The 27363-nt window shown below is 35.8% G+C and overlaps 2 protein-coding genes across 3 annotated transcripts; one reads left to right on the forward strand and one right to left on the reverse strand.

The window, feature by feature from the left end:
* Positions 1 to 5237: 5237 nt before the first annotated feature.
* LOC113705432 (probable UDP-glucosyl transferase 73B6) lies at positions 5238 to 7252 on the forward strand. Its single transcript, XM_027227284.2, has one exon. The coding sequence runs from the start codon at positions 5299 to 5301 to the stop codon at positions 6949 to 6951; it is 1653 nt and encodes a 550-aa protein (XP_027083085.1). The 5' UTR covers positions 5238 to 5298; the 3' UTR covers positions 6952 to 7252.
* A 1835-nt stretch (positions 7253 to 9087) lies between these two features.
* On the reverse strand, positions 9088 to 26897 carry LOC113706868 (protein ENHANCED DISEASE RESISTANCE 2-like). 2 transcript variants are annotated; one of them, XM_027228901.2, is made up of 23 exons: positions 26739 to 26897; positions 25875 to 26437; positions 25524 to 25598; positions 23854 to 23907; positions 21231 to 21296; positions 20865 to 20968; positions 20131 to 20198; positions 19928 to 20044; positions 19745 to 19785; positions 19549 to 19649; positions 17429 to 17524; positions 15887 to 15951; positions 15724 to 15795; positions 15427 to 15582; positions 14522 to 14754; positions 14399 to 14438; positions 14144 to 14298; positions 13957 to 14058; positions 11902 to 11946; positions 11682 to 11822; positions 10940 to 11035; positions 10679 to 10780; positions 9088 to 9501 (listed from the first exon to the last, which is right to left on the reverse strand). In XM_027228901.2, exons 2-23 carry the CDS (start codon positions 26010 to 26012, stop codon positions 9379 to 9381), a joined length of 2190 nt encoding a protein of 729 aa, XP_027084702.1. In that variant the 5' UTR covers positions 26013 to 26437; positions 26739 to 26897; the 3' UTR covers positions 9088 to 9378. The 2 variants fall into 2 exon arrangements, with proteins under 2 accessions (XP_027084702.1, XP_027084703.1); XM_027228902.2 differs by lacking the exon at positions 9088 to 9501 and having other exon boundaries at positions 10746 to 10829.
* Positions 26898 to 27363: the final 466 nt, after the last annotated feature.

A 27363-nucleotide genomic window follows, 5' to 3' on the forward strand; every position in this document is an offset into this window, starting at 1 on the left:
TCAAACGGTGATAGTATATACATTATCAGTGTATATAAAATTACTCTAAATTAAATAGGTATTTTGCTTTAGAATGCATGAAAAAGAAAGTTATTTCAGAGCTTTTGAAATAAGCTGAGTCAGTAACCTTGGGTCAATTTCGGTTGTCGAATAAATGGATTTTATTCTTCTTCAGATTTAATTCAGTATGAAGTTGTACTATCAGTTGTTTCATGAAGTCGTAACTCTACCTATTAAAAATAAAAACAAAAACACACACAAAGTGACTCTTTAGTGTTTATACATGCAAAGCAAACTTTTGGAATTATATATTTGAATTACCAAAAATATATTAAATATGTTATTGTACACTTAATCAAATAAGTGAGTCCTTAGGGGAGAGATGAGTTGGGTGATTCGAAAGGAAGAAGTGTAAGTAAGAGGTTCCAGATTCGAACCCTCCCATCTACACATTTTATTAAAAAAAAAAAAAAAAAAAAAAGTCCTGGAGGTGGGGAGAGGAGGGATGGGGTTGGATGGTTCAAAGAGGAGGAGTATAAATAGGAAGTTTAGCATTCGAACCCTCATGTTTAAACTATTAAAAAAACTGAGTCCAAAACCCAGATTACACAAAATTGCTAGCCCACTTGGCACCATTTTGGTCGAAAATATTGCGTTTGTTAGTAGGGCTGTATAAAATTCATATGTATGTATAAAATTTATAAAATAATGCATAAAATCTATAACTATACATATTGTAATGTAACAAATTAATGTTGTACATGATTATATAATAATACAAAAATGAAACATATAACATATATAATTGTGTATTAATCGTGAACTTGGACTAAACCTAATATAGACCCGAAACCCTAATATATTTGTGAGTTGAATATGAACATTAGAATATAAGTTTAAAACCCGAAATTCAAAATTTCGAAAATCCTTTTTTTCTTTTGTGAGTTTTGCCAAAACTCGACTCATAAAGCCCAATTGAAAGTCGTACTTGTTAGCTGTTATTCATATCAATCATCAAGCCAATGCCAAATCTCGTGACTTTGAAATTTCCTATAATATGGTTAATCAGTCATCCTATCAGATTCTAAACCATACTTAACAAGGAAAGGTATATTTGTCACTCCAAACCATGATATCACTATTCTGCAAAGAAAACTTTGATCCTTCTTGAACACAGTTTTTTTTATCAAAGTTGTTGCCGGACATCTTTGTTTCAATTGAATGCAGCAAGTGCAAGATTGTGTATAGATCCTGTTGACCAAAAAACTATCTCATTTCCCTTGCCCTCACTCCTTTACTCATGGCGTGTGCGCTTACCCAACTTCCATTGTTTTATTACTTAGCTGTGTGTAGCATATGTGAATACCCTACAACGAACCACTGGGCCAATGGCTCAGTGGCCACCAGGGAGAGACTTAAGTCCCTCATTGGGCTGTTGGTGAGGGTTCAAACCTCACCAGCAGCGAAAAAAATTTAAGAATTGTGCCATAGCACTCTCTTGGTCTAGTTGGGTCTGTATACTCACTAACCCTTGCTGACAAAAAAAAAAAAAAAGAATACCCGACAACGACTAATGCCAATTTAATTTGGATCCTCTCTGTGTCGATTTTTGCTTGCCAACTAAGGTGTCGTTTTAATTGCTATTTTTTAGAGTTTTTGTAAAAATGTATTATAACAAATTGATACATATAAGGAAAAAAAATATGATTGAAAAATGTGCTCAGAAAAAATTTTAAAAATTTTCTTAAAAAAAAAAAAAAAAAGCAATCCAATTAAGGCCTAAGAGTCTCGGATTGTCTTGTATCCAAGAAAGGCGAAGTCTCCCAATAATATCTGACTGGTTGCTTGAGAACCAAAAATAGAGAGCTGTAAATGTATGATAAACCACGGTCTAAGGTACAATGACTAATGGCTGTATGGACTTCTGTGTTTTTCTTAATAGAAAATTTTTCTATTCTCAAATGGGTTTTTAATTGTCTACAACAGGAAAAATTGTCCATAAGCCATAAGAGAGATTTTTACCTCCCTTTATCCTCCTTTCTTTAAAAAAAAGTTATCACATTATCAACATCCCTAGCCATGGAAAAATAAAAAGGGGTGCTACACACCTATGTTGAAATCAGTGACAATAAAATCTCCCGCATTACACTTTCACTTTTTTTTTAAAAAAAGTGATAAATTCAAAAAATAAAATAAGATAATAGGGTAATGTGCGTACCGATTATGAACTCTATTGATTTAATAAAAGAGGGATTACTATATAAATTAATTTTTTCTACATTGACAGTAGATGAATGACAAATATACAAAATTTGAATTTGAAATTTAACATTTACATATATATATATATATATTATGGATCTAACAATAATAATATATACACTATCAGTGTATATAATATTTACTCTTAGGATATAAGCAAAGCAAGTTTGAATCACTTAAACCACGTCGTATTCTCAAGTTGATTCTATTCTCTCTGTAATCTAATATATCAATATCCCCTGTTCACTGTTGACATTTGTGTGTATAAGTTTGTCGCTGTCCGTTTGCACGCAAACCTACCGATAAATCTTCTAAATTACCGCGTCTTCTTCCAACCAAACAATAGTCAAACCTTAGGATACCAAGTGTGTGAAAAAGTATAAACCCTAAATTTTGTTATCCTTTGCTTTGGCTCCAACTATCCGTGTCCCTCTTCTAACTGCCCAAAAACAATGCAGATTGAAGATTTAACATAAGCAAAATTGAAGGATATTGCTAACATGGAAACTAGAGGAGAAATTTTGGTTGTACCATTTTTTGGGCTAGGCCATTTTTTTCCCATGCATGGAGTTATATGCAAACATTTCTCATCTCATAACTACAAAACCATCCTCATGATATTCAAGTTCGCTTTTGGTATAAGCTGAGTATGAAGTTTTACTATCAATTGTTTCAGTCAGTGGTAAGTCATACTGAAAGTCTAATGAGCTTGGATGCAACTTAGTATGTTTAAGCTTGGATTATCCATTCCCCATTATCTAGTTATAAAAGGGCCAAACATAAAATAAAAATAACAGAGAGGGACTGTTCAAGTGTTTGTACATGCAAGGCAACTTTTTTTTTTACATTAATTAATTTCATTTCAAGTTAAATTTGATTCAGACAGGAATGGAAAAGCAGAAGGAAGCATAATTTAGACCTCAAATGAATAAGATTTTGTTAATTGATTTCTACGTCTAATTGATATGTTATTGGTTTTATTGTCTATATTAAAAATTAAAAATGGAATGTAAAATCATGCCATGTGTGAATTTCTTTCCTTTTTGACAGTACAGATTCAAACTACTAACAAATCTTTCAAACTACTAACTACTGTAACAATCTTTCCTTTTTCAGTCTTTTGAAAAAGGGCATTGTACACAGTTCAAATAACTGAGCCCAAGAGTCCACAAAATTGCCGGGCATCCCGCTTGGAACCCTTTTGGTCCAATCTATGCCACTTTTTCGGTCTACGACTACAATTCCAATCATAACGAGTTTCCCTTAAATGGCTGTGTTTGGATATAAAATTATCTCAAATATTGTTTTTCTTACATTATAAACATATTTTTCAACCCACTCTTTTATATTCACAATTATTTTTTTATTTTACATACACCACATCACAAAAAGTACTATAATAATTATTTCAAATAATATCCTATCCAAACACTACACAGATATATCTACTTCTCTCACGGTCCAATCAACTTACTCAGTAAAATGCCACCATGGAGTACTGTATAATTGGCTTTTTTGGAAATGCAAATATCATAATATTGAGTATTTTAGGTGTTATTCCCATCAATCATCAAGCCAAGGCAAAATCTTGTGACTTGAAATTTCCAATATATAATGGTTAATTAGTCATCCTATCAGATTCTAAACCAAACTTTAACACGAAGAGATAAAGTTTGCCACCCCACTCCATGATATCACTACTTAATAAAGGAAAATTTGATTCTCCTTCATTATTTCTTTTCTTCAACAGTCAACGACATTTATGCTATTCTATTCTAAAGAGAAAGGGAATCCAATTAAGTTGTGTAAGAAGCTAAAGGAAAGACAAGCTCATATTCTGACACATCAAAATGTGGGGTTTAAATACTTCGACTTACGACTCAAAAAATGATCTGAAGCCCTTTTAGTGGCAAACTTGCATAAGGCAAAAAAGTTGGTTTGATGCTCCTTCGTTACAATTGATGAAAGTAGCCGGACATCTTTTGAGTGCTGCAAATGCAAGATTGCGTAGACGCGTTGACTGAAAAACAATCAGTTGCCTTGGCCCTCACCCCTTCACTCATGACGTGTGTGCTTACGCAACTTTCCATTGTGCTATTACTTAGCAGTGTATTGCCCATGTGAATTCCCGACACCGACCATCGTCAATTCAATTTGGATCTTGTCCGTGTCGGTTTTTGCTTAGCAACTAAGACTCTGGGATTGTCCTGGATCATCCAGGAAACGCAAAGTCTCCCAACTTATTGGACCGGTAGCTTGAAAACTAAAATAGAGCACGTGCACGCGTGAGCTTCATGAAATTGTGATAAATCATGGTCTAAAATATAGGGACTATCCGCTAATACAGTCCTATTTTTTTCTCAAAAAAAAAAAAAAAGATTAATCTTTCCTACATTAGCAGTATATTTACTGTTAATTTTGAATGAAGGACAATTATGCAAAATTTGAATTTAAAATCCAATTTTTACATATGTGTCATGAATTTAACGGTGATAATATATACAGTATCAGTATATATAAACAAAATTCTATTTCAAATGGTTGTTTACAGCAGAAAAAATTATCCACAAGCCTTAGAGCAACTTTTTCCTGATTACCTCCCTTTATCTTCCTTATCTTTTAAAAAAAGAAAAATATCAAATTATCAACCTCCCTAGCCATTGAAAAATGTAAAAGCAGTGCCGTTGCCTTGTTAATTTTAATCTAATTCGTAATCTATATAAATTACTACTATATCAATCGCCTGTTCACAGTTAGCACTTGTATGTATATGCTTGTCACTGTCAATTTTTTTTTTTGCTAAAACGTAACGATAAATCCTCCAAAATACTACACTAATGTTGCATCTTTTTCCAACCAAACAGTCAAACCTAAGTACACTAACTGTAAGAAAACGTATGAGTCCTAAAATTTGTTATCCTTTGCTTTGGCTTCAAGTTTCCGCGTCCTCCTTGTGTCCTATAAATACCCAAAAACAATATGAAATCTGTGCAGGTTGAAGATTTAACATAAGCATATTTGGAGGAAGTTGCTAAGATGGAAGCTAGAGGAGAAGTTTTGGTTGTACCATTTTTTGGGCAAGGCCATCTTTTCCCATGCATGGAGTTATGCAAGCATTTCTCATCTGATAACTACAAAGCCATCCTCATCATCCCTTCTCATCTATCTTCATCTGTTCCCTCCTCTCTCAGGGGACTTTCTTTGGTTGAAGTGGTTGAAATTCCCAACTCACCTTCATCATCACCACCACATCCTCCTGTGCAGCCATCACCACCGGAGATGATACCACCACCAGCAGCTTTACTGCCTGAAATGCTAGATGGATCGAGACCCGGACCCGGATTTGGGCCAGGACCCGGCCCACTTCGCCACCACCATCAGCAAATGGGAAGTGGACTTGAAGCATACCTTTCTCAAAAGTGTGGGGAGTTGGGTCAGACCCGACCCGTTTGTGCTGTGCTTGATGTGATGATGAGCTGGAGCAAAGAGTTTTTTGTGAAGTTTGAGATACCGGCAGTTTCTTTTCTTACTTCTGGTGCTTGCTCTGCTGCTATGGAATATGCTGCTTGGAAGGCTCAGGTGGGTGATATGAAACCAGGTGAGATCCGAAAGTTTGATGGGTTACCGGAAGACATGGAGCTGAGTTATTCGGATCTCAAAAGGCAGGAGCATCATGGGCCACATAGACGTGGTGGAAATGTAGCTGGGCCAGCAACGGATGGACCGAATGGACCACCGGGTTGGAGGAGATTTGGCAGACCAGATGGAGGGAATGGACCGCCTAGTGGGATGAAATTCGGTCCTCCTGGGGCCGGGAGTAGACCGAGATGGTTAGATGAGGTGGAGGGTTCGTCCGCGTTGTTGTTCAATACATGTAATGATCTGGAACAGCCGTTTATCAAGTATCTTGCAGATCAGATTGATAAACCGGTCTACGGCGTGGGCCCGCTCTTGCCTGAAAAGTACTGGAAATCAAGCGGTTCAATTTTACATGACGGCGAATTTAGATCAAATCGGGAATCGAATTATACAGAAGACCAGGTGGTTCAATGGATGGATTCGAAACCACATCGGTCCGTGATTTACGTGTCATTTGGTAGTGAAGTTGGGCCTAACTTGGAGGAATGCGCGGAATTAGCCAGTGCATTAGGGGAGTTGAACCGACCGTTTATATGGGTGATTCAACCGAATTCGGGAAGAGCCGGTCCACCACCTGGTTTTATGGGTGATGAATCCCGTTCTCAAACTAAAGAAGAAGGTTTCTACCCACATGGGTTGGAAGAGAAGGTCGGTGACGGAGGATTGGTGATAAATGGATGGGCACCACAGCTGCTAATTTTGAGCCATCCATCTCTTGGTGGATTTTTGTCTCACTGTGGATGGAATTCTACAGTGGAATCCATTGCCCGGGGAGTCCCAATTTTGGCTTGGCCAATCAGGGGTGACCAATTTCATAATGCCAAATTGGTAGTAAAACACTTGAAGGCGGGGCATATGTTGATGACCGGTGAAGATCCAAAAGAAATGGTCAAAAAGGATGGCATTATCCGAGGTATTGACCTTCTGCTGGATGACAAAGAGGTTCACAAGGAAGCAGTGGCAGTAAGAAGCAGATTCAAGAATGGTTTTCCAGCAAGTTCAGTGGCTGCTTTGAAGTCCTTTCTTGAAGCTATAGCCAAGAAGAATTAAGCAGATTACCGATATGAAGAGAAGGATCATATGAGCACTTATAATATCTATTGGTTTTGACAGATTGATACTGTGTCTGTTGCCCTAGAGAGTAGTGTATCGCAAATTGTCCGCTATACAGCTATCTGTCTTTTGCTTTGTGTTGGGTAGGAGGACCTGCCGTGTACTCGATTGAAATTATACAAATGCCCAATCTGATATCGCCGAGGGGCGTGGGGTTGATAACTTTCCGGGCTTGATTTGTAGGCTTGTATGGATGACGCAGAAGCAGCCAAAAAGAAATATACGATCTTCTTACGAATGTTTCAAGAAAAACAAAAAAGGAATAAAGCGCACAGGAGAAAAATTGATTAAATTGGTCAAATTATTATTAAAAGCGAAATACATACCCTAGGTTACGAACTTTTCCTAGGCAATGTACACATCTTGTTTGGATTGTCATTCTCTTCCAAAAATTTATTCATTTTTCGTGAATTCATCTTCCAATCACCTTTTTATCTTATATATATTAAATTTATACAATATATTTTTTTACAAAAATCTCTAGAAAATAGCAATCTAAATGAGCAATAAACCCAAAAAACTAATGACAAGTCATATTTGCGGTCAAATGATCTGATGACACTGAATCACTTAAATGGAACCAAACCAAAGACAATCCAGCTTGTGATCCAAACAAAAGAGTCAGAGACAATCCAACTCGTGATTCATTGATGTTTTCTCTGGCAACCTAAAGCGGTTTAGGACGAAAGCAACAAAAAAATAAATAAAATTAGTAGAAACTAGATCAATTTATTACAGCTACCCTAATATCATTGCTACTTAGAGACCCTAAAAGGTTTCATGGAAAACTTTATTGCATGTTGTCAGGCCCCAAATTCGGGATTCCATTTCCAAATTAAAAGATGTGTAACTACCAGCATGCTTCCCTAAAACAACTTCCGAATTACATTTTCTGGAGGTTACATACTTTTATAGAATATCAATAAGAGTCCATAATTCACTAGTTATTAGTAAATATTAAACGATGGGACAGGTCTCCCCTAATACATAACGAGAGTGAGTAGGACTGTCAATGGGGCTGGGCCAGCCCGAGCTCGGCTCGTTCGGCCCGACAAAAAGCCCGATGAGCCCGATCATTTAGTGAGCCGGTCTGAGTTTGAGCCTAAAAATTAGGCCCGAATTAAATGTGAGCTGAGCTTGGGCCTTATTAGGCTCAAACCCGATATAGGTCCGGCCCTTTAATTACCTATATATATAATATTTATATTTTGATACTATGTATAATTATATATCCAAATATATTTTTACTAAATACTAAATATATATATAAATTACAAAACACAAAAATACATCTAAAGACTCTTTCATGAGCTTTCTTGAGAGCCAATATTAGTAATGCATAACTAAATCTCTAATTTTTCTTATTGGTTGAGTAAATTTTTGTATTGGCATATTATTGGTTATTTTTTTTTGGTCTACAAACACAAAAATCATCAAGCATATTTGGATTTAAATCACAAGATTATAAAAAAAAAGTTTCAACTTTTAAAGATGTATTGGTTTATGATCGCATGTTTTATTACTATTTTTCATGCATTTTAAAGGGATTAAATATAAATATTGTTGAAAATTTTTTTGATTTATATACTTTTTAAGAACTATTATTTGTTCATGTTTAGTTTTAATATTATAGTCTTGTAAATGTTAAATTAGTTTTACAACTTAATAGTTATAGTAATTATATTAAGAAAATTAAGGAGTAATAAGTGAGCTTGGGCTAAGTCCGATTAAGGCTCACAACCCGAATATTATGTGAGCTGAGTATGAGCTTCACATTTACGAACCCGAAACTCATAGCCCGAAGCCCGAAAATGTTTCAAATTAAATGAGCTGAGCTTGAACTCATCAAAGCCCGGCTCATTAGCCCCGATTGACAGGCCTAAGAGTGAGTGCAGATGTCAAATACAATATATATATATATATATATGTAACATTGTATCCAAAAACACATAACGTTTAAAAGCATTCAAAGTACTAGTGCTAATGTTTCATTTCGTTGTTTCAAATTTCCCACAGTTTCTTATTGAGTAGTCTGTTAAAATAATACCTGTCCAGTGAATGATCCCGGGAACATATCCAAAAAATCACTGTAAGGAATTTCTCATTCGTCCAATATGCAACAGGAGTTACAAGTGATGTAAAGATTACATCGCAACGGAAAAAGAATATTGACACAATCTTGCTACCCTAAAGACTCATTTAATTAGAGAAAAGATAAAAGGATGTTGAAGACACGACAACCTTTAATGGAAGAAATAGATGAAAATTCAAGATATGTCAGGCATGAAGAAATTGATCAATAGAAATGGCCAGCATGCATGAGATTATAACCGATCAATGATTTTGTAAAAGTTGCAAAGGTCATCATGATTTGGGCAAATCTGATGGATCTGGATCTAGCTTTGGTACAACAGCTGCCGATAATTCTATATGCGAAACTCGAACAGCACCTATAAGCCGCTCTGGTAACTCTTCCGCGGAATTCGCCTGCGCCACCATTTACACAAAATCCATTTCATTGGTTGAAAAAGCAAACAATAATGTGATATTACTTTCATATTTAGTGTGCACCAGCGACCCCAGTGAAGGAAATTCAAGTCATACCTGCCGGTGCCAATAACAGAAATTTCCACTAATCATGATGCTGGTGATTTCAAAGTAAACAAGAATCGGAAATACCAAATTTTAGTTTTGTCGAGCACTCGGTACTCAATTTTTTAAATTGGGCATGAAAACCTTCCGCGTTTCCAAAACAAAGATATTTCTATCCAATTGATTATGCAAATTACGTTTCAAAAGACTAATTATTTTGTTAAATGTCTAGCATGTAAGCATGATATGTGGCTCTTCCTATATAATCAAAGAACTATTATATATTAGTGGACCATTCTGGATGTTGTGTTGATATTGACTTAATCTTCTAATTCGAAGTATACTATATTTAAAGATACAATTGAGACAATGTATGAAAAGCAAGGAGCACGTTCTACAAGATCAAGAGCATAAAATGAGATGACAGTCATATTATACACCCAATTGACTTCTAACGTAACTTGTAAGTATACTATTTAGATCCAAGAAATCAGATAGATTTTTTTAGCTAATACTTCGTTACACAGAAAAAAAAAAAAAAAAAAAAAAACTATGTTGGTTTATAGGTAATCACATAACAAAATTGAAACTCAAATGGGTTGTTCTTAGGGTTCAGGTTCTTCTGACACGACTCAATTATGATTTGTCTAAATGCGAGTCGCTAACAGCCCTGCCTTAGACATCTCTATATTCTTCAAACGTAGATAGGATAGAAGGATAGGCACTTGCGACCTTTTTGTGCCACGGGAAACAATTTAAATGCTAATCAAACCACAATCTGAACCCCTTACACAGCTACTAATACTATGACCATAATCGTCTTCCATTTCAATCTTAATTTCAACGACCAAACAATATGTTATAACATCAATTTGTTTCAGCAAAATACTTTTAATAATTTTTGGGAGATATTAAAGGCAGAAATACCTGAATACAAACAAAAATCTTGATAGAGAAAGAATAAACTTTCAAATGGTGATCCACTTTTGGAACTGAACAACATTATTGACCAAACACACACATAAAACTTCAACTAAGCAGAAAGAAAAAGCACTCTCATTAAATAGGATACCTGTACTAGAAAAGCCATGTCAACAACTAATGTTGTCATTACGCCAATCACAAGTCCCAAAACTCCATTTGCAACAGTTGATGAACCAATATCAACATCAATCTGCACAAATGTAAGCCACACCATAATGGTTGTATCCTGTCTGCTAAGCCTAGACAATTAACAGAATTAAGTGTGCTTATATTTATATACATACTCACACATGCACACACAAACATATGAGAGAGAGAGAGAGAGAGAGAGAGGCTAACTGATGCTTACTTCTAAGTAGTTATTGCCACGAACATAGTTGCAATCAACAGCCTTCCCTAATAAACATGGGGTGCTTCCAACACTTTGACGCACAATCCATGAGCCCTAGAAGTGGGGAATTATTCATGAGCAAGGGAAACATAAGTAAACTGAAAATACCAAGCAAAAGTCATTTCAAGGTAAACATTACTATGTCATCCTTTAGGCTTCCAACACCATGCCTAGTTCTGTAGCTTATTGCAGAACCAGAGAACCAATTTAAGTTACAGAGAGAGAGAGAGAGAGAGAGAGAGAGAGGTAAGAGGGACATCACACTTAAGATCAAAGAGCATAGCTATTTGTAACAATGCAAGGACATTGAAGACACAATTCAGTAGGTCAACATGAATAAGTGTTGTGTTTATAGTGACATGACAAGTTACTGTAATAGTCCTGTACATAACACTCAGAAATGCAAATTATGATGCCGCACACCAACATGAGTGCCAGCAATTATATACTGACATATTGCAACTTAGAATGTAACAAATTATGATGCCACACACCAAGATGAGTGCCAGCAATTATATACTGACGTTTTGCAACTTAGAATGTAAGTTTTTATCAAAACCAATAGAGACAAGCATGATTTTACACAAGCAACAGTGCAAGAACATCAAGACAACTTTCAAACTGTCATATTTACAAATACAGAAGCTTGGGACGCATGAACATTTCAGGTTGCCTGTAGAGAGAGAGAGAGAGAGAGAACCTTCGGCACAGAAGGGATAAGCTTCAGTCTGCTGTTTCGGAACTCATCATCCCCATCAACAAAACGTTGCAGAAGAGAACCAGGTATTAATTTCTTTGTCACATAATAGAATACCATGCTGTAGTGTGTTGATCCAGGTACCTTTAAGGAGACAAAATTTATGCCAACAATGAATATAAAGATATTCAACAGAAAAGCTGAATTTGGCTACCCAACTTACTTGTACATTTATCACCAATGAGAATAGTCCTTTCTCAGAGGCAACCTACAAAAAGAGTAAAAAGACATCAAAAACTAAAATACATGAAAATCAATGGCTAAGAGACTAGGGGAAAAATACGAAAACCATTATTAATTTCTTAATCAATGACATGATTCAATTCTTTGTTTTTAATGAACTTGGCCTGTTTAGAGGTTTTTGGCACCTCGGAGGCCTTGACAACATTAGCAGCACTTCAGTTGCATTCAGGGCCACAGACAGTTAGCTCTTATATAGAAAACAATCACTATACTAAATTCTTAGCGTCTTAGGAAGGTCCTATAAAGAAGACTCAGATGAACAGGCCACATGTACAGTCCCCACCCATGTTATCTTTTATGTTTTGTCATAATAATGGTTTGCTTTGATAAAGAAACTTCACACGCCCTGCCTAGTACAACTGTTATACATACAAGCTAAACAACTAAAGCTTTTCTGAAAGATATACAGATGTACCCATAAATTAAAAGCCTTGCTTTTGAACATGAATGTCTGGGAACTTAGACTGATACAAGCATCAAAACTGTAGTTAATTCAAACAGGAAACTCAAGCAAGAGTATTTTCATAATTTGAATTTATTAATCTCTGAAGACACATTGGACCTAGAAAACATATTTCCTTTCCCCAAATTCCTAAAAATGGATTTGATAATCGACTCTTCATCAGTACTTGAAAGTTCCTGTAATCATGAACTTCAGACATGGCGAATACTGTAGAATGTGCCTCTTCATGTTGCATAACCATTTGGATAGGAGAATTGCAAACTTTATTCCACTTCCCAAAAAGATTCTTCAAAGACGATGTTTACAAAATCGGAAGGGTACCACATTCTCAGAGAGTTAAAAAAGTAAAAGCTGATTTTAAAGCACCTTTCAGAGTTGCTTCTGTGACTAGCTTTTATAGCTCAAAATGAGTCCACAGTAAATAAAAAACCAGAAAATAACTTTCAGCTTGGAAAACCTAAATCAGATGATCTTGGGCAACGGAGAACACAGCCAGCATATATCAGATAACCAAAATGCATCTCGAATTTCCAGCAGCATGGCCATGAATCAATTGCACCAGTTTTATGAAAGAAAGCTCCTTGCAAGTTCTCAGTTCTAAATTCCTTCGTGCACTTGTAAGACTTCAGGAATAATATACTGAATATTTTTTAGCATTAAAGGGTTCAGAATATGATCATGGTTCAGAGGACTGTTAAATCAGGTTAACAAGCCACATTCTTAACATAGGCATTGAAATGATTCCACTGACCATCTGTAGCATCAGTATAAAGCTCAACTACACCTTGGCCCAGGATAGCGAGAATTGCCAAGCAAACTGAAAAGCTAGAAGCCTCTGAGAACTTAGGCTGACCAGTTTCATAAAACTCTCAGGATTGCACAAGATAAAAGAAGGATACTCTTTGTTGCTGATTGCACAAGATAAAACTAGGATACTGTTTGTTGCTAACACAAGATTCCTACTAACAAGATAAAACAAATTCATGTCATACACTTAACTTCTGTGACAGTTGTTCCTCTTGATGATGCAGTAACAAAGCATTAATGCAGAGTCCAAAAGGACAAAAAATAGTCAGTATGACCATGGCATTGATTCAAAAAGATGATGCAAATGAGATCACATGTAAATCTAGTGATTAGCATGATTGTGGTGTATTGTAGCCGACTCTGAGTGATTAATAATGAAGACGGGGGAACAAGAAAAGCAGACTACAAGCGGCAATTGTAGGAACAAGCAGGTAGCTCAAATATGTACCAGATAAAACTCGTATCAATAAGCAATGAGAAAATACAGTTCTCACAAGCATAAGCTTGTAAAAATTGTATAACTTCCAAATAATAGGCAAAGAGTTGACCCAAGAGATGAAGTTTGATTAAATGCATCCTATATGTATCAGACAGCCAATATAGGTGTAAGCTATTTGCTTCACATTCATGAATATTACTAATGACATAACTAATTAAGGAAAGAAAATTCAAACAAAGATACAGAATATTTTACAAAAATCTTACTTGTGCTGTGCATCCAGGCCGCCTCGCTACATGGTCCATTCGCTTTGAATCTTTGAACCAATCAACAGCAACAAGGTCCATAAGATGTTTTCCAGCTGGAATCTTTAAATATGTCCAAGATGGATTTTAGTGCAACCCATGACAGATTTTAATGATAACAATTTACAAAAAGCAACAAATTACAAACCTTTGACTTATCATAGCAAAAAGTCCTACTACGAACTCTGAAATTGTTTCCATCAGATATATTCCAGCAGTGACGAGCTTTTTCATGGTCATCACGCCGGAGGTTACCCGAGAAAATGGACAAATCAATATTGTCTGCTAGTTCTTCTTCAGAAGCTTCAAATCATTAAAAGAAAATTTAGCGTCTGTTAACCATTTTTTGGAAAATTGAAGGATCTAAAAGACAGTAATACAATAAAAACTTAAAATCAGTTACCAGATTTCTTCACTTCACTGTCAAGACTGGGTGGCAACACCTGCAAATTGTCCATACATGACTTAGAGAAAGATAAAAGAAGACAAAGCAGATATATCTAGTGTTAAAAAAAAAAATTTATACCTCTTGATCAGGCACTTGAAAATCTTCATCCTCATCAGAATAGTCATCCATCATTGACACATTCTTATTCGAAGAAGTTATTTGATCTAAAGACATACTTCGTTTATGTACAGAAGAACCGTAGAGCTTTTCGCTCTTCTTTGAGGAAACAGAAGCTGATGTCATGTTAACCATAACTGGGATCCTTGGTGCAGCTGCCCTTTCATCACTTTGCGAAAAATATTCACGCAGTCCTGGAGTAAACAGGAAACTACCCAATATAAGAGACAAGATACATTCCAACTATTTAAAACTCAGGCACAGAAGGCTGACCAAGAAATAATCAGATAAAACAGTGTATCATGCATAAGTAGCTACACACCCTTAAAATTGGGCACTTTCATGTATACACATCATTTCACTCGAAATGATGAAAATATGACATCAAGATGAAAAGACAAGGAAAAAAATAACAAGCAAGAAGAATGACCACATAAAGAGTTAGCTGAGCTACTTCACTAACTTTACATGTAATCAGTATACAAACAGGTATAATAAAGTAGAAACTTATGATTGTGAAAGTACTTCAATTTATGCAATTAACACAAGAAATGTCCAGATAGAAACCATTACAAGAATCCAGAAAAGCTGTGAACTCAAAAGTATGACTAGAAATGTATATCCACACAACACAAATTGTTTATCACCAGAACTGCAATTTCAAGTATAGATGAACATGCAACTAAAGTTGTATCCAACTTTTCTATACAAGTTTCAGAGTGGCTGAGCATGAAAAGAAACAGAAAAGCACAAGTCTGGTGTACTAAAGCTCAACGAAATTAGAAACACTAAACATAGTGACTAGAGACATCAACAGAGCCCTAATGACACTTCCAAATAAGCAGGACCCTTCCACAGGAGCTTACCAGCAACACTATTTAACATTTGAAGCAGACAATGCTGCTGAAAAGATGAAATGTAATTCACTCCCCAGCCTTTCAGATCAATTTGCGTAAGATGCTGCACCTGTGTTCTGGGCCTTCCGTGATGAGGTTTCATAGGGGAGATGTTAAACCCTCCACCTGCGCACATAAGGAACATTGAAGACTTTTCATGATACATATTAAATAGATTAAACGCTTAAGTTATTCAGTACCATATAGCCCTCAACAGATTATGTTATTTCATGCCATATAAAACCAAAGCAGGAGACAAAATTTTACTCTCTATATGAGCTCGAACAAATCCTGGCTGTGGGCCACAATTCTCGTGCTGCCTTGATTGAAATAATACAACTGCACAGAGCCGAAAAGGTGGTTGGTTTGGGAAAGGAAAATTAGAACCCCCCCCCCCAACAAAACAACAAAGCATCCTGTACACTGTTACCATAGCTCCCATCATCATTTCGACGCCAATAGCGCACATAACAAAGGTCACGAGGCCATACTAACCTGCAGTTGAAATCCAGTGGTGAAATTAATGTCAAGAATTTCTTGTCTAATCATGTAAGTGTAGCAAAAAAGAAAAATTGAAGGGACACAAAAGAATAATTAGTTCACAGTCCTTAACCAAATATAATGAATTCTGTGCCCCTATAATGATGTTCTATATGCTATTCAGCTTTTATCCTGAATAAAATCTTCAATTGACAACACTGTTCCATTTCCAAAATGAACATTTCTGATAAGGACTTACTATCTGCATTTTATGAAGTGTTGACTCCACATATTTTATTATTAGAAAAGAACCTTGATTTAGATTAAATTTTTCAGGATTAATATTGTTCTATGTCCAAAATGGACATTTCCCATAATGACAAAATATCAATATTTTATGAAATGTTGATTATACATAATTTATCTACATTTCACAGATATTTCTTTTGTAACACATGTCATGTCTTACTACTACAAATTCTCATTCCCAACAACAAGAATGTTCTTAAATCCAAGTTCACCCCCTGATTTAACTTGTTCAAATGTGATCAAATCTAGCTCTTTTCCTGTTTTATTCGAAATACCATCTCTACTTTACATATAGTTTTCTTCTGGTAAGAGTTACAGAAGCTTAATTTTGCAAATTTTGCCATCATTACTTAAGGTATGTAACCCCCCCCCACCAAAAAAAATACCCCTGATGCTGTTAAAACTTGCCAATATCAGTAGCACAGTAGCAATTGGGTTATAATCCTAAAAGAACTGATGAATTGCATACATGGACGACCTAGTCGAAGGACTTTCTTAGCCAGAAACCCAGAAGGGGAGGAAAGATCAATTTGGAAAAAATAAGGGGCATGCTTATGACAATTACAACCCTTGTAAAACTAACTTGAATCAAAGACACCATAATAAGACAACAGATAGCAGTGGGTTACAGTTTTATGTCCAACATTACAGTTAAATTTCCATCATTATTACCTCTCATGTATATTTTCTTTCGTTATTTACTATGAGTCAACCTTCAGGCTCGATGGGACAAAATGCTAGAATTTCCAGTTTTTTGACAAACTCACTATTGCAGCCAGCATATTAAGCTCAACTCAGAATTTGCAGTTTCCAGTTCTGAAAAATACATTTTAAAGGCCAGAAATGACAAAAAGGAGTTGAGGATAAAGTTTTTAGAAAGTGAGATAGCAGGAGGAAAAAGAACATCCTTTTCGGCACGACTATAAGCATGCTTAGGCTTGTGCACACACCAAAGTGCCTCATAGAAAGATCAGGTTATAAAATAAGCCTAAATCCACAATGCAACATAAAAGCCAACCTTTGCATGCAAAAACAGCTCAAATTTAAAACTATTAGTTAACTCTGCAATGAAGCACCAATTTCAAACTTTGACATCAAGTTAGACCCAATTTAATTGAAATAAAACAATACTCAAAACAATAGATGTCAGAGAAGCAAGTTCATATCTGGAACAATATATTACATAGATAACCAGTCTAACTGAAGCCTGTGATACAGTATTGCTGTATGTCCATCTACCTCCTCTACTAAGCTACCATACTGGAAAGTACAATCCCACCTGCAAAAATCATCCAGACATGACTAAGCATTATCAATAAATTGAAACCACAATGCCTCATTATCATATGATTAAGCATTAACGCCAAATCAGTACCAAAATGCCATGTACAGAGTCCACAAATATGTAGCTGAATATCAGGTAAAAAATGGGTCTTCCATAAACTGGTCAATCATCGCCTCAAACTTTATGCAATTTCAAGTAAATCATGCTTCCCATCCACACATCAAACACTTTCCCATAAGGAAAAAAGAAGAAACAGAATAATAGTTTCAACAATATCAAACCTCATTCTCATTTACCTTGGCATAGGGGTGTAAGCGAACCGAGCTACTTGCAAGTAGCAAGGTGTTCAACTCAATAAAGATTGAGCTCAAGCTCAAGTTTGAGGCGGTTGACTAAGAAGTTGGGTTGAGCTCGAGCTCCAAATTGATAAGCTCGAGTGCTCGCAAGCCTTATCGAAATTTTATGAATATGAATTTAATTTTTATAACATTTGTGAAATTACTTGTAAACCCTTCGTAATATACCCTAGGTATACCTCCAAACATCGCATTCTCTTCTCTCTCACTTTGTTTCCAGCTGCCCACTACTCCCAAATCCTCTCAGTCATCTCTCTCTCACCCTCTGCGTCCTCTCCCTTGCCCCCATTCCTCTCTGTCTCTTTCTTCTTAATCACTCTCTCCCCAATTTTTTAGTCGTTGCTGGTATACATATTTTATTTGGTTCATAATCAAAGTCCAACGTAGAAAGTGACAACCTGCATGATTGTTAATTTCAATAACCTCAGTTCTAGCAGATTGATGGGTACTACCATATTTCTTTAATCAGCATTTTCGCTTTTGAAAATTGTATGAGATCATAGTTTTGGTTTACAAAGGGCCTTGCACTCATCTTTCTCTCATCCATCTGATGATTTGGAGCTTTGCAACAGGGGACCAAGCTGTGGGGATTTTTTAATTTTCCACTAATCTTAAAAGGTAATGTAAAGTGTTTTAGATTTTGTTTTGAAATTTGATTAGAAAATATATCCATCCTATCAGGTGTTGAATCTTTTGTTTTTTCTGGCTTTGAAATTTGTCTTTTTTTTTTAACTTCAGAATTCTGTATTTTTCTGGACTTAAAACATGATATTTGGATGCTCAACTCAAGCTTGAGGTCGAGCTCAAGTAAGTGTCAAGTCAAGCTTGAGCTAGCAACGCTATCAGGAGTCAAGTTTGAGCTCAAGCATGGTGAAACTCAAGCTCAACTTGATTACCCTCTACCTGGGTGCATAAAACATTCTTTCATCCCTAACAAAATTTGTTTCGCCAGGTCAAAATCTATTTCTATCTTTAGTAATCATGTCACCCATAAGGCTTATAGCATTCTCTAATCTCATCAAACATGCGCTGACATTAATGTTAAACAGAGATATATCCCATCACTATATCTTTCAATTCTCTATCCAAGGCTTCCCTTTCTTTAGTTTCGAAGGTATCTTAATTTTCTCCAGACAATAGGTTCGACAAATACTTCAAATCTATCCTCATCCTTTTCCTGCTACAATACCTGTCAGTCTGTAGTTAACTTGTAATGTTTAGAGACTAGTGGAGCGTATTCCTAATAATAGGAAAAATATGGTGGCTCTACAGTACAGAATCATATGGTTGCCAATTTCTAACATTAAACACTGGGAGGGACATCTAAATGCAATAATTCCAAATCATGGAGGCACCATGATCCATCGGCAGGAGCTTAAAAAGTACATACATGGGCATCGAGAAGATGAAAAGCAAGCCGCATACATACACGTGCAAGGACTCCACTGCTATACATGGAATATGATCAACAACAGAAAACAAACCAAGTCCAAGTGATGCAGAACTATAACAGCATATCCTACTCTCTAAATAAATAACTTGGTAGCTGTGGGAGAGGGCAATAAGGTTAAATCTACATTAGCCACTAAAAGAATCATGCCAAATTGCAAGAAAAAGTACCGGAATAGTGCTTAATGCAGGTCCACAAGAAATAGCACTTACTCAAAACGCGTTGCATCCATGCTCATTACAAGCTCAAATATTTCTTCACATGTAGCTTCCACAACTCCAACGGCCTTCATTGCTCTACTACAGCTCTTTGGCTACAGAAACAGGACTTTTGAGTTGAGGATTTTTCCTCAAACATTCAAGTTTCAACACATAAGACAAATCTTTTTAGCAGTATGCAAAAACGTACAAGAAAATCTACTTCAATAAGCTCCTCAAAGATGCGAAGTCCTGCAGTCATCCACATAATGAAGAGGTTATGCACCTCATCAAATTTCAACTTCTTTCACATCCTAAGCTAAGCTTCAAATAAAACTAGTATTGCTCCACTTACATAAAGAAAAAACAATTCAAGACTAGCAAACTAACCCACCATTTTGGCATTGGAGCAGGCGCCAGTGCTTTCTAGAAAATGCCTGATTGTTCGTGCTTTGATTTGCCAAGTCTGTATCTAATTCCTTTGTCCAATCAAATACAGATTCAGGAGGACCTGCCCATCAAAAGGAAAGTGAAAATTCAGTTACATAAGAAAAGAAATGAAGCCATTACAAAAATGGAAATCAAGAAAAAAAAAACCATTTCCAATGGTTGTTCTCCGCATTAAACTATGACGGCTATCATCTTCATCCTCGGCAGCACTGAACCTGCATTGATTAGAATTTATTATGTACAAAAACAACCTTAAATTGAAAGTTCAGAATAAATTAAGGACCTGACTACACTGAACAGAAGCATAACCAGCATTTGAACAAGAATAACACCACCAATGAATAGTTTTAAAATACAGAAGATACGTATTGCACTAATGCTACTAGTAAAGTTACTTTATGTCTCCACTTAACCTCCTCACCACCTTGTTTGCTCTTATTCTGTAAAGCCACATTCTAAGGGGAGGATGTAACCCAAATCAACTAAATATTCTGCGAAACTTGTGGATTTTTTAGGCTCATTACCTATCTCTTGCAGAATTGGAAGAATGTATTTGCTTTAAATGTTTTAAAAAGCTAAAAGCTGTTTCCAAGAGCACCTTCAGGTTGCTTCTCAGAATCTTATTTTTTTTTGTCAGCATAAGATAAGCAAAAAGCAGAAGCCCAAATTAGTTGAGGACACCTCAGAGAAGCGCTTTTCCCAAAATTGTTCTGCTCAGTTTAAACCATTAAAAATAAGCCTGAAGAACAGAATCAACGAAGGTAGAAATATCAAAGTTGAGCAATGATAAAAATTGCATCATTCCTCAAAACTAAAGTTTCACCACTACTAACACAGCATTTCACAAAGTGGGTACAAAATAAAGTGAATGTAATACTTACTGACTTTCATGATCAGATGATGAGGATTTCCTCCCATTATCCATTCCAGATTTGTATTCAAAAGACTGGTACTTATTACCATTAACAGCTTGTGACTCTTGATGCTGCAATTTATCAGTTCAAAATCAGTTCTATGTACATCCAAGCAAAAAGCACAACATAGTATATGGTATATGCCATTATGTAAAATAAATCATCGCCCTCAAAGCTTATCAACAAATAGACAAACAATAAATAACCACCAAGTTTTAGACATCAAATACTAGGCACTTTTCAAAATGTGGTCATGCATTTTGTATCTGTAACACCGCAGAAATCCAATAGTAGGAATTTATGGAAGGAAAAGTTAACAGATAAGAAATCAACCTGATCGATAACAGATTCAATCTTTTCTTTCCAAATAAGAGCTTCCTGAATGTTGAAAGCTGCCATCTGGAAGAATACACATGGTTAACATGAATCAGCATATAGGCAAGAGTGGTGATGCTGAAAAGGTGAGAAGCACCAAAAGCTGGCGTTTAAATCATTATAGTGCTGCAATTAAGAAGATGGTAAAAAAGAAAGCTAAAACTATGCCCTAAAACAAAAAGTGTCAAAGCCATATTATTTTTTGATGTTTGCGGACACAGTATAATCCAAGAGTCTCCACCGCCTTCATTTTCCCACTGGATTCCCAAGTCCCACCCACAATCATCGCTTCAAAAATCCTTTCAAGCAGGAAATGTTGCAGTGGACATCTCAGACTTATTATACTTTAATACAAAATCAGCTGAGGGTTTGGGGTTTTCATCCTTTGAAGATTTAGACCTCTTTTCCATGCCCAATTTCCAATGTCAAATAACAAAATGCTAAATCTCTTCCGGAGACAGTACTACAGGAGTGAATGAAATTCACCTGGGCAATTCCAAACTGAAACTCTCTCCCCATATATACCTTATGATACAGGGCCATGTTCATGAAATTGTCTTAGTTTATTAAAATTGTTGTTTGATGAAACTCACTATCAAAAGAAACATCTTTTATGTGCCATTCACTGATCAGATAATACTTTTCCATAATTCAAAAATGTTCATCTCCCGTTTCTACAATCAAAACTAGGACAGCTTTCTTCATCAAACAAGAAAGACACCTCAGACTGTATGGATAAACAAAATTACAACACCCTACCACCCTAAAGGTTACAGCAGCTCAAACCTCATCCAACCATTCAATTCAATCTGTTCGTCATCTCTTCATCATTCTAATTAATAAAATAAATCCATCTCCAAGTGCTTCAAGAAGTGATCAGGTTACACAATTCAGCAAATACCTTGTCAGCCAGATTTCTAAACTCTCCAGAAAGAGCTCAATCACATTTCTAAGCTATGCAGATCAGTTTCTATATGTCTTCACTTTACTGTGTTAAGCAAAAAGATGGATAGAGGTGATGGATTCCTTCCTTTGAGGGAAGTTTCTACTGCTCTTGCAGAGACATATTCTGTTACATTGCTGAAACTCTTCTGCATATAAATAGCAAATCTATCGCCTGCACATGGGCCATTCTTTTATAGTTGCACTCTCTTTCGCTTCTGAAATCAATTTCCATTCTTTGACAATACCCCAGCCTTTACCCTCCTTTTCTAGTAGGCAAATGACTGTCCACCATGATAAACATTACTTTTAGAGCTTCACTCAGAAAAATCCAGGAAGCAAATCAAAGATACCACATAATCTGTCTTCAATAAAATTTCAGCTATTACTGAAGTTACAAACCAAATACCCCATTTCTAACTTTTCAGCTTTTAGATTAGAATCTTTGCCAGTATACTTGGTCTCACACTCCTGACTCAAGCTCTTCTCCTCAATATTACCATTAGCCTATTCCACTGCAGACTTTCCATATGAAAACATTCTATATCTGCATATATCCATGTTTAATGACCTTGATCTTTAGAAGCATGTGAATAATAATTATAAGCCTTTTTAAGTCTTGCGCTCTCCGTTCACCAAAAGACTAAATTCTGATGTGTAAAACCAAACTCAACAGCATTTATCAACCTAAATTAGGTGAACCAAACGCTTAAACCAATACGTCAAAGTATATGATTGAAAAGTCTGATTTGTAACAGATCCCCCAAGTAGCTGACATGAGACAATTATGCTAAGGTACCACAGTATCACAGTATCCACCTGCAAGCCCAAGCACCTTTTCTAGGAATCATCGTAATCGGTCACAGCTCATGCCTAGCCTGTTGATAGAAGATTCCAGAGGAAGTTTGAACAGGTTTCATAAACAACTACTATAAGACTTGGTTCTCAATAATTTTCACTCTAAGATTAACCTAACCATATGAACCGAAACCCTAAAATATTCCAACCACCAACTCGCAATCCTTGAGCCAACCTTGCCAGAATTACATAACAAAGCTGTTCTAAATGGTTCAAACAGTAACCAGATAGCCAATATAAGATAAATCATGGTGTTTCACAGTGTAGTAGAATCCTACCTCAATCACCACTACTGCCATTACTTCCACATGTGCAGCAATCAAGTACATTCTGCGAAATCATAAGCCAAAGATCTTTGCCAACACCAAACATCTATATACTTCCATCCCGGTACAAGTATATATGAATTATCATCCTTTGCGTCAATAAAATTTTCAGAGGAATACCCCAAAAAAACCATTTACATTTTTCATCACACTTATACTGTTAAAGTTTCATGATATCTACCTTACCCCAAGATTAATGCAAGCATTAATTGGTTTGAACAGCATTTTCAACTTCCTTTCCATCAATCTTGCCTCCTATTTCTTAAAAAATTACTTTGCTACACTATCGCATAATCTTCCCCGTATCTCATTAGTTCATCATCTGAATTCTAGGTTCACCAATGAGTTCAAGCATCAACAGAATTTTTATTCCATCAGCTTTCATGTTAATATGGCATTTTGAGTAATTTAATAAAGAATGAGTAACACATATAACAACTAAAAATAAAACTCACCGTCAGTCTATGGTACTTCTCTTTCTTGTTGTAGATGGACAACACATAAACCATCTGCAAAGACAAGGAAAGCCATAAGATAAACAACCATCAAAAGAAAACATGAAGTGACGTTTTATGCCCAGAAGGTATACTCTAACATAAAATTATGTTCTAATTGCTTCTAGCACTAAGCAAAATTGCTCAATTTGGACAGCATACACATTCTATTATTTGGCCACTTTTTACATGCCAACTTTGATCAGTGTACATGTATGATATAATCTTCCTCCTTTTGGTAGATAAGGGAGAAGGAATGGAGGGATCAAGCTTAGATTGCATGGAAATATAGAACAACAGAAGCTTCAACATTGAAGTAAACATAGGCAGTCAAACATCAATGAACATGCCAAATCAATTGAACAGCAAAATATCATGGATTAATCCAAAAGCTAAGAATGGACAGTTCTAAAAATTCAATCTTTCAAGTTTCAACGTTACATAAAGAGCCCACAGTTGGAAGCTCTAAGTGCAGGGAAATTGCATGCTATGTATTCTAGTCCATTGACCAAGGAGAAAATTCTTTGTGCAATGACTTTCCAGATTTGATCTAATTAGGCTTGAATATGGGTGGATTTCAGGTGGTGGTCTTCATATTATGGAGCAATGTATGGGCCTCCAGACCTATCAATAATGGATACAACCATTCCAAGTACTCTATTGACACTGAAATTGGAACACATTTTGATTCAACTTGTCTTTTCTGATTAATTGCAACAAGACATGGTCAGAATCCGCAGAAAACTTAAGGCACATATGTCAAGTATCACAACTAATAAACCAAGGTAGTCCAAGATTTGCAACCCATGGGACCAAGATTAATACATACTGCACCATGCTTCATTAATAATTCTGATCCAAATTCAATAAAGTTGAGTGACCTATCCAATTTTACCAAGAATTAGTGTAAACTATATGAATCTCTTTCAACTCAAATTATGGCTTGGGTAAAATCTTTTAAATTACACTTTTTTTCCATGTTATCTGTAACCTTCCTCCTATTCTTTTCTCTTCCTCTACCTCTAATTTCAAATTATGGCTTAGGTAGCGTTATGCTCAATACAAAAAGACAGCATACTCTGTCTGCATGGAAAGGATACATAATCCAGTAATAGGAAACCTTAAACTAACCTTTAACCAAATCATTCCTGATAACTAGAGCATCTAAAAATTATTTGCTGAAAGCTCAAACCATTAAATCAATAGTTCTCTTCTATCATCTTCTTAATGCTACCTTTATGATCATATAGAATGAGTAATTTTTATCTTTTTCTTTTTTTGCATGATCTGTTCCAGGCACAGTGCTAGGACTCTGAATATTGGTCTGAATATCCTCACATAAAAATTATAGAAAATAAGAAAATAAAAATAAATAAACAGCTCACAGTCCACCTTTGAGGCACTGTGCTAAGTTAAGAAAATTGTCTTTGCATCTTTCAGACCTCATTAAAAATAAAATATTGCAGGATTCAATCACTACGAAATAGCTGCAACAGCCAATTGTGATGCAGGGATGCTATGATGTAACTTGGACACATGGATGCAAACTTGCTTATTCTATACTCTATTTTTCAAACAAAGCTACTACTGGCAATTAACCAACAAAACAGAAGAAAATATGTGCAACTCACATGTCCATGGTGAGTCTTCAAGCCCCGATCTTCCACCCTACAATTTCCATCTATAAGGAGAGTCTTGAGTGGAACCTATTCATATCAAAACTCAAGTATCAACTTTTTCACTTACAGCATTTCATAAGCAGTGATCAAGATTTTCAAACAGCAAACTGAAGAGCCTACAGCCTACATCATCTACTAAAGCACAGGAAACAAGCAGTTTACACATTTACAAAACAAATCAATTTAAAAATGTTCGACAATTCAAATTAACTAGCTCCAAAAAAAAATCAAGCATTCAAAAATTAATGTATAGCATCGTTAATTACAAATTAGAAAATGCAGATATGCAGTCAGAGCTTTTACCACATTGTCCTGTGGTTTCTTCTTGTAATAGGCAAGCAACCGATGCTCGAGGACAAAATACCGCATATGAATAAAGGATCTTCCTATCTTCCTCCTCCCATACCGCACCATCCAACCCTCGTACACCACCTTTGACATCCCTACTAAACCTCACAATTCGTATGTTCCCCCTCTCTTGTTCTTTTCTATTTCCTTCGTTTATCAATTGAATCAGCTAATTTTATGCTCAGCTCCCACTCACCAAAATTTGCAAAACAACCAAAAGAAGAAAGAAAACACACACACACACACACCGAGAGAACTCCGGGAAGCTACAGTAGAGGAATCTTCACTTCCGCTAACTCTCAACCAAATTTATGTGACTCGATCAATCATCATTATATTTCATCTAGTCCAAGATTCATAAATATAAACTGATCTTCTCAAAATTCCAAAAAGAAAAAACGACTCTCTTCAATGCAGAAACCAAAGAATTAACTGCTGGAGAATGTAAACAACTCTTCCAGAACTCTCCGGTGAGATGATCGCCGATCAATTTGACGATCGTTTCGAACAATTAAGATCTGCATTCAACAAAATTTGAAATTCTCAAACAATTCAATTAACCAAAAAAATGCACAAAAGAAATTTAAAAAAAGCAAGAGAACTAGTTTAGACTCTAAACCACTGCGTGTAAATTTTTCTCCATTATATATTAGCAACAAAGAGAGAGAGAGAGGCAATTTGCATGTTAAAGTACGCGTGCGAATACAATAAAATAAATCACAGTAAAATAGAATTGAATAAACAAAATGAATTTTATAGTGTATAGTATTGAATGCAAATTTGGAGTTCGTAGAGAAGCGAAGGAAGGGAGGAGCCGACCCGCCCCGTGATCTGCGGTCACCGGCGAGGAGCAGAGAAGAGACGAATTTGGCCGGCGACTTCAAAAGTGCTGCTTATGAGAGAGAGAAGAGAGAGAGGGAGAGATACCGTGGGATTATCAAAGAAATTGACTATGAGAGTTTTAAAATACAGGGGAGTTATCCAGTACAAACAGTTTTGTGCACCGATCCAATAAAGGGGCTACAGATTGAATATTCTTCTCTTTTTAATCCATCGGACTTTTACTTTTGCCTTTTGTCCAGAAAAATCCATTCGACCAGCCTTTCAGGAAAGGAGAAAGTAAATATATATATATATATATATATATATATATATCAATTAGAAAGATAAATGCATTTTTCCGATTTAGATTTATGATGATAATGAAATGAGAGTTAAAGCAGCAGCTTGAGTTTTTGAGACAGAGAGCACTTATCTACTGTGCTCCCATCCCATGTGGTTTAGTATTAAGGCACATAATGCCATAAATGTACTTAAATACTTCCATGTGGTCTAGAGAAAAGTGCAATATAGATTAAAAAAAATGTCAGTAAAAAAAACGTGTTTTGGGAGTCTCACCTATTGTCTGTCTTGTGTTGAGCAAGATTTTCAAGATCGGGATCCT

Source organism: Coffea arabica, chromosome 8c, assembly GCF_036785885.1.
Source record: "Coffea arabica cultivar ET-39 chromosome 8c, Coffea Arabica ET-39 HiFi, whole genome shotgun sequence".
Classification (NCBI taxonomy): domain Eukaryota; kingdom Viridiplantae; phylum Streptophyta; class Magnoliopsida; order Gentianales; family Rubiaceae; genus Coffea; species Coffea arabica.